Source organism: Fusarium graminearum, chromosome 4 (genome assembly GCF_000240135.3).
Source record: "Fusarium graminearum PH-1 chromosome 4, whole genome shotgun sequence".
NCBI lineage: Eukaryota > Fungi > Ascomycota > Sordariomycetes > Hypocreales > Nectriaceae > Fusarium > Fusarium graminearum.
Window position 1 is genome coordinate 6,817,448 of NC_026477.1, and position 7,578 is coordinate 6,825,025.

The following is a 7,578-nucleotide window of genomic DNA, read 5'->3' on the forward strand; positions in this document are numbered from 1 at the left end:
GCGTTACCATGCTGTTCCCCTTCCTCTCCTTCCTTTAGGTGGCCAATGGCTCTGCCAAGGTCCTTGGATGGTTGATCAGCATTGTCACTGGTGGCGGTCTCATCACCTTTATGGTTATGAACATTACCTTTATCAACTACCACCGCGCTTGTGTTGCCCAGGGCGTCGACCGAAAGACCGAGCGTCCCTACTACGGCTACTTCCAGCCTTACGGTGCCTACATCGCTCTGGTCATCCAGTTCGTTATCGTCCTCACCTACGGATACTACGCTTTCCGACCCAAGTTTGACGTCGAGGTCTTCTTTCAGAACTATTCCATGCAGATCCTTGCAGTCCTTCTCTTCACCTTTTGGAAGGTCTTCAATAAGACCAAGTACATCCAACCCCACGAGGTTGACCTGGTCTGGGAGCGACCCCAGATTGAGGCTTATGAGGCTACCTTTACCGAGCCTCCTGTTGGATTCTGGACTGAGATGGGCCAATTGTGCATGCCTTGCTTCTTTAAGAAGACAAAGAGATCCTCACAGGTTTAGGATGTTTTGCGGCTGCTTTTGTTTAGCAGGACTATGACTGAATGATATATACATATATGCGAATATTACAATTTAATTATGAACCAAAACTACTTGAGTCTTTATTTCTTGTGACTGTAGACATAAATAACTCGATGAATATATATCTATGTTTCGGCTGAGACGTTTCAGAGTCGTGCAAATATTAACCTCTATCAGTACTACCCGCACCTTTCAGTCCTATCTTTGCTACTATCGGTTGCGCAAAAGACCATCCAAGACCTTACCAACAGCCAACACCTTCTCATCTTCCACGTTCCTTCCAATAATCTGGATATCCACTGGTAGTCGATTCTGCACCATGTCATTCTTATTCTCCTCCCAAAGTTGCTTGTTCCAGGCATCCATGTCATTCCGCGGTTCGTAATCCATCGTCGCTTCAAGGTCACCAGGTTCAACCCTCCCAGCTGGTATAACCAAAGCTGTATAGTCAAGAAGATTCCAGACTTTGGTGTATCCAACCCATTTGATGCTATTGTGTGGTACCGCTGCGTGAGGTAAAGTCGGAGTTATGAGAGCATCGACAACTCTACCGGTCTTTGACGATATGGCCTTGTTCCACTTTTCGAGATAGGCCTGTTGGAGCTGTCGCTTGCGTTTGTTGAGTTGCCAATACTCAAACACAGAGATAGGCTTTCCACGATCGATGAGTCTTTTGACAGCGGGAATGAATGGTTCACCTCCTGCTTCCACATCGCGACAGATATCTTCGCAGCCGTCGACAGTGAAATAGGCGTCCATGACTTCTATGCACTCAGCGTGGAAATCTGGCTTCCACTCGATTACTTCGTGGCCGTCAGCTTCAAGTGTTGCAACTGCTTCTTCAATCATCCTTGCGATAGTGGGGTGAGGTTTCACAACTCCGTCATCGCGAATGACGCCAATCGTCAGCTTGCGCTTCAGAATATCGTCATAGGCGTTTTGGCGCCAGGGTATGGGGATGCTGCGACAGTCTTGGGTCCACGGTTCCTGGAGTATGATTGCCTTTGTTATATCATGAATGGACGACATGGAGCGCGCAAGTGGTCCGATTGATGAAGGGACATGTTCTTGTCCTTCAGTGGAGACTGGTACACCGGCATATGGTAGCCGGCAGCTCTATATGCTGTTAGTTTGAACAGATAGGATGATGGGAGACGTACACTTGGCTTGAAACCGTACAGGCCCATGATGTTGCATGGCATGCGAATGCTCCCACCCAAGTCTGTCCCGAACCCTGCAATACTTCCGCGGGAATACAAAAGCGCTGATTCACCACCCGACGAGCCTCCAGGAGTGTAGCCAGGGATGATGGGGTTTTCCGTCAGGCCCCAAAGAGGGTTATCGGTCTCAGCCCACTGGGTCCGTCAGCTACTATCACTACTGTAAAATAAATGGACGCTTACCATGATGCTTTGCGGAAGGTTTGTCTTGCAAATTATGACTGCACCCAATTTCTTGAGCATGTTGACCAGCACCGCATCTTCAGAAGCTGGTTTAAAGGATCGAGCTGTGTAGCCTAGAGTGGTATCGTGGCCTTTAACGTTGAATTGATCTTTCAAGCTGATGGGGATTCCATGAAGTGGTCCCTTCGTCTTTCCTTCGGTGGTGTAGTATGCATCAAGTTCTCGAGCTTGGGCTAGAGCGTCTTTGAAGAGAATCTCTGTGAGGCTTATGACAGGTGATGAGTAAGGTTGCCAGGAATAAGCAGATTACTGAGACTTACCAGTTTGTCTACCATTTTGTGAGTGAGTTACTTGTTAGTATCGTTTGGTCAAGGGTCTTACTTGTGTATGTGCTTGGATGGCACTTGAACGTAACCACGTCAACATTTATGACAAAGACGAGATAGACAAACTTACCGTGAGATGTAAGCCTTGGTGACATCCTCGCTTGAGTATTTCCCGTTTTCTATTTCTTTGGCAAGGTGAGTAAGGTCGTCAATTTCTGTGATGGAGTTGTAGTGCTCTGTCTTGTCATCGACATCGGTCAGTTCGGCCAAGTTGAAAGCCGAGATGGCGTGTGTTTGTTGCTGTCGCTTTTCAGCAGCAACCTCTTCCCAATTTCTCGATGCCATATTTAATTTGATTGGGGATTTATTAAGTCTAGAATGTGATGTGAATGAGGTTATGTATGGTCTTATATAAACATGAGTGACCCCGCATAATCACTGCCTGTGCTGATACGGACTTCGGTGCCAGACCCGATATCAGACCCGATGCGAAACCCGACGCAGCGATGAATCGAATTGAGCACCCTTTCTTTCCACAGATTTTTGAAGTATTACCACTGTCAGTTTAATCTGCTGTTTGCACAAAATCCTATCCCGGTCGATGAGATATCCTTGGTTTAGATACATGGCTGTTTCCTTGACCAATCTCTGTATATTGCATCACCAGGGACAGATCATAATTGAGGACAGGAAATAAGTCAATTCAGTAAACGTATCCAAATCCATCTGTTGTTTAAGCCCTTGAGTCACGGGTCTTTTCTATGTACCCGTCCAGCAACACCTTACAAGTTCTGCAACTCGAGCACTTCCCAAACACCATCACCACCATTGATAGCTTCTGTAATGGCCTGATGGTCGGGCGGGTTCAGGATCTCGGCCAGGAACCCATTTCCCTCGATGTATATGTAGTGTTTGCTGTTGAGCTCGAAAAGCGTCGCCGGCATATCCGTTCCCGTCTGGCCAAAGAGTGGCTTGACCGTCCCTGTCAAATCACGGTTTGTGAGATTCATGGCGACTGAGCCATCGGAATTCCATACCGAATCACCACCCATTGTGTCGAAATTGTTTGTCCAGTGGACCGGGGGTTTGACCTTGTCCAGTTCGTTAGTCATGCACCTCGCCTGGTGCAATAGTAAGACTTACATCGGTGATTGTGACGCGACCATCAAATTTGTCAGCGAGCTTCCAGGTCTCATCCATGTTGTATATTGATCTGTATCCGTAACGGGATGATAGGCTATATTGTATTGTAGACCTTGGTCCAAGATTTTAAGCTTCTTTGGGAGATAGGGTTGTCGATGAGTCCTCATGGGGGGTCTCTTATAGTTATGCGGTGCCCATGGATGAAAGCCATTGACGTCAAAACAGATCGAGATCTGCAGTACATGACAGCTGAATGAGGGTCAAGTCTAGTACAATTGGGTATATATTTGTAAATCATCAAAGTGCAATGCCAAAGCGTGCATGTCAAATTCCAAAGCGAGCCAGTACCATCCTCGAGGTGTCTCTGTTCCAAGGCAGTTGCATATCTGAATGAACTGGGTATAAGTTTTGAGGCCTCGTTGGGTTTATCAATATGCGTCATTAGCAAGCAAGTCATGGGCAAATGAGAGGAAGAAACCTTCAATGCAGCAATCATGTCTTGGGGATTTGGATATCTTTAAAGCTCATATAAATTCATTCATGTTCATACCCTGTATTAACCATTATTAATGATGCCGCATTCGACGTTGAAAGTGCATCAGAGCCTTACTAACGGCGGGCAGACGGATCGTTCCGCCTACTAACTTAGCACCGTCGATGCCGATTACCGATAACTGCTAATTTACAATGCATAATGACGTCCATGACTATGTACTATTGCCAAAACATGATCAAATCTGATAAATGGATGGTTAATTTGATACTGTTCAAGTTGATATCTATAGGTATTTGTGCAAGTGTTGATGGTTTCAATGTACAACAAAGTTGCACGACAACAGAGTGGAAAGTAGTAAACAACTGGGAGTTGGAATCAACGCGGTGCTGCATCTGGATTTCACGAGACAACTCTCACCATCGGATCTGGAATAGGCCGTCTTACAAGACAACACCTCAATATCTTTCCATCCGAGATATCCGAGCTCTAGATATCAACTTATAACAAGAAACCTCCCTTGTAACAAGATATTAATCATTTGCAGACTTTATCATCTTACTCATGTCATCGCTCAAAGTATTAATCTGCGGAGGTGGTTGCGCTGGACCAGCCCTAGCCTTTTGGCTCGCCCGTCTTGGTCACAGAGTAACCATTGTCGAAAGATTCCCAGCTCTACGGGGAAAAGGTGCTCAAATCGACTTTCGCGAGCAGGGCATTCAAACAGTCAAGCGCATGGGTCTTGACGATGCGGTTCGTTCAAAATTGGTCGACGAAGCCGGTGTGGGAATTGTTGACTCGAGCGGTCGAGTTATAGCTACTATTCTCGCCAACAAATCAGGCAAAGGTGCACAGTCTGTCACGTCCGAGTATGAAATCATGAGAGGCGATCTTGTGAGGATCCTCTACGATGCAACCAAGGACGACGTGAAGTACATCTTTGGCAAGACTGTTGAGAGTTTCGAGCAGGATGAGAAGCAAGTTCTTGCTCATTTCTCAGATGGCACATCAGATACATTCGATTTTCTAGTTGGAGCAGATGGACAGGGGTCAAGGATTCGAAGAGCAATCAACCCACCAAACACTCCAGATCCTTATCGACAACTCGGTCTTCACATGGCGTATTATTTCATCCCACGGATGGAGGGCGACACCAACATTCGCAGAACATATTCAGCTTCAGAAGGCAGAATGATATTTCGTCGAACACATAACTCAACCGAAACACAAGTCTATCTCATCCTGAAAGATGACTCGCCGGAAACATGCAGCATTCACAAGGGCACAGTCGAGCAGCAGAAAGAATTCTGGTCGTCAAGGTTCCGTAATGCTGGATGGCAGATCAACCGTTTCCTCGAGGGCATGAAAACTACCGAAAACTTTTACTCACAAGAGGTAGTTCAAGTTCAGACTGATACCTGGCACAAAGGCCGGGCGGTGCTCCTTGGAGACGCAGCTCACTGCCCTTCTCCCTTTAGCGGTATGGGAACTACAGCTAGTTTCGTCGGTGCATACGTCTTGGCAGGAGAGATAAGTCGGAATTCGGATAATTTGTCGTTGGCATTTGAAAACTACGACAAGACGCTGCGGCCGTTCATCGACGAGGTGCAAAATGTCAAGCTCAATGTCATAAAGATGTTTATACCTGATACGCAGTGGGGAGTGACCATTCTTCAGTGGTTTGCTTGGATTGTATGTCTTTTGCGGATTCCATATTTGGTTTCGAGGTTTTCGAGTGAGGAGAAGGGAGGTTGGCTATTACCTGATTATCCTGAGCTCAACAGCAGTAAGTGAGCTGTGGGTGGCTTAGAGAGCTAGAGAATCTCCACTTCATCTTGTTAATAGCTCTTCTCGGTCGTATGATATGTGTAATTGATATTTCAACGAGACTTTGGGCACTTGGCGGTAATTCTTTCATTCGATAGTTAATTGATCTTGTTAATAATCTATTGGGGAACCTCGACGTCCTTGCTAGTATCAAGCTCCTCAAATCGTCGCAAATCCATGGGCTTCTCGAGAAGAGGAATGACGTAAGGGTCGAAAGTCTTCCAGTAAGGGTTCTCGAGGTGGTACTTTTGGCTCTGTACATATAGTCAGCATTTCGATCCATTGACTCTTGTGACTAATCGCAGAAAACTCACGCTCTCTTGCTCGTATCGCTCGACAATGGTAAAGGCGCGCTTGTCAGAGGTGGACTGCATAACGTGCCACGAGAGAGTCTCCTTGTCCTGGGAGTAGACGCGGCTAGCCTCGATCAGCTTGGCGGTGAGCTTCTTGAGGGACTCCTCATCGTCCTTGGCGTAGAGGTGAACAACGATTGTGTAGACCATTTTGATTTGAGGGGATTGTGAGTGATCTGTGTGGGTATATTGTGGTGTTGATGGTTGTTGAGGAGGGGTTGAGGCTATATTGATTTTATGGTTCTGGCTAGAAGTGGGGATCATGTGATATCTCCACTGATGACGATGATGCGCGTTTGCCGCTGTCAAGTCTATAGAATATTTATTTTAATTCTGTGTACTATCGATACTTTTAAGATACATAATAGCTATAGGAGTATCATGCTTGGGGAGTTGGTGGTGTTGTAGTCACAAGTCTAGGGTACGAGGTTTCTCACAGGATGACTGAACACACAAGAGAAGGAATTTGGCTTCTAGAATACTGTCGTATGGAGTAATTCGCATGGCTGAAAGAGGAGAAATAAACTGCTTCTTAAGCTTATTTGAAGATGATAGATGACCCAGGCCATTGGTAGTCTCTCAGGTTATCTGTCACTGCGCCGTTGTTACAGTTGCGGAGTATCTCAACGTTTGCCACATGGAGATGCTGATCTTGGAAGTTCTCTGTTCCTCCATCTACTGATACATCGGATACACCGAGTAAAACGCCTTGTAACGGTATAACTAGATCCAGTCATGTCGACTCGTTGTCAAGTTTCATGAACTGCCGTCAATTTTTTGAAAAACTAGCAGCAAAATGACTTTTCTGGTACGTCATCATACGTCAATCGATCGAGTGACAAATAGCAGATGACAGAAAAGATTCTCTGGAACTTATTTGGAAGCTTCTTTAGCGCAAGTCGTATGGAACTTGACCCTGTCCGATGGTAGGAGCTTCAAGCCGCCGCCAAGGAAGATCTCTTGAGAAAAGGGATCCACAGACGGCGCCTCACCGAGGAGTGTCTCCACTGGGAGCCTCACGGCAGTTTCGTTTCCTTATCAGTGGGTCTGAATCAGGGACAGGGACAAGGGGCAGGGGATCGTGAGGATTGTAATTCCGCTTGTCTCTGCTGCGGATATGACTGAAAGAACAGTGAGTAGTTGGTTATGCAGGCAGAAGCTGTCGATGTGCATCGAGATTGCTAGTTTCTACTGTCATGTGTCTGATTCTATACCATCATTCTTAACCTAGCATCATGGCATCTGCAACTGTTGGCCGACAGAAACAGATGTTTTCCCAACAAAACACCAACTTCAATGCAAGTGTCTTCCAATCGAACGATGAAATCCTACGATCGCCTCACCAAGACAGAAGGATCGTATGCCCTTAACCCGGTTCCAGGGCAACAAGCCAAGAGGGTCCATCCTGGTCCTGGTCCAGCCTATCCTGTCTAACCCTCCCGGAGCCTCATGACAGGGAACTCAACACCTCGGCACCAA

At 46.4% G+C, this 7,578-nt stretch overlaps 5 protein-coding genes across 5 annotated transcripts in view; 2 read left to right on the top strand and 3 right to left on the bottom strand.

The window, feature by feature from the left end:
* The window catches only part of FGSG_13562 (uncharacterized protein), a gene marked incomplete at both ends in the record, with an annotated part of 1,715 nt that extends 1,182 nt beyond the window's left edge, over window positions 1-533 (top strand). Inside the window, one exon of the mRNA XM_011330111.1 lies at window positions 39-533. Within this exon, the coding sequence (XP_011328413.1) occupies window positions 39-533 (495 nt within the window). The remainder of the gene's footprint in view (window positions 1-38) is intronic.
* A 231-nt stretch (window positions 534-764) lies between these two features.
* FGSG_09337 (uncharacterized protein) lies at window positions 765-2,628 on the bottom strand (the record flags this gene model as incomplete). The annotated part of the gene is made up of 5 exons (XM_011330112.1): window positions 765-1,670; window positions 1,715-1,909; window positions 1,958-2,214; window positions 2,278-2,285; window positions 2,414-2,628. The coding sequence occupies 5 exons, from the start codon at window positions 2,626-2,628 to the stop codon at window positions 765-767; spliced, it is 1,581 nt and encodes a 526-aa protein (XP_011328414.1).
* Window positions 2,629-3,065: 437 nt separating this feature from the next.
* Window positions 3,066-3,483, bottom strand: FGSG_09336 (uncharacterized protein; the record flags this gene model as incomplete). Its single annotated transcript, XM_011330113.1, has 2 exons — window positions 3,066-3,404; window positions 3,442-3,483. 2 exons carry the CDS (start codon window positions 3,481-3,483, stop codon window positions 3,066-3,068), a joined length of 381 nt encoding a protein of 126 aa, XP_011328415.1.
* Window positions 3,484-4,483: 1,000 nt separating this feature from the next.
* FGSG_13561 (uncharacterized protein) lies at window positions 4,484-5,861 on the top strand (the record flags this gene model as incomplete). Its single annotated transcript, XM_011330114.1, has 1 exon — window positions 4,484-5,861. The coding sequence occupies one exon, from the start codon at window positions 4,484-4,486 to the stop codon at window positions 5,711-5,713; it is 1,230 nt and encodes a 409-aa protein (XP_011328416.1). The 3' UTR covers window positions 5,714-5,861.
* A 4-nt stretch (window positions 5,862-5,865) lies between these two features.
* Window positions 5,866-6,249, bottom strand: FGSG_13560 (uncharacterized protein; the record flags this gene model as incomplete). The annotated part of the gene is made up of 2 exons (XM_011330115.1): window positions 5,866-6,000; window positions 6,061-6,249. 2 exons carry the CDS (start codon window positions 6,247-6,249, stop codon window positions 5,866-5,868), a joined length of 324 nt encoding a protein of 107 aa, XP_011328417.1.
* Between the last annotated feature and the right edge of the window lie 1,329 nt (window positions 6,250-7,578).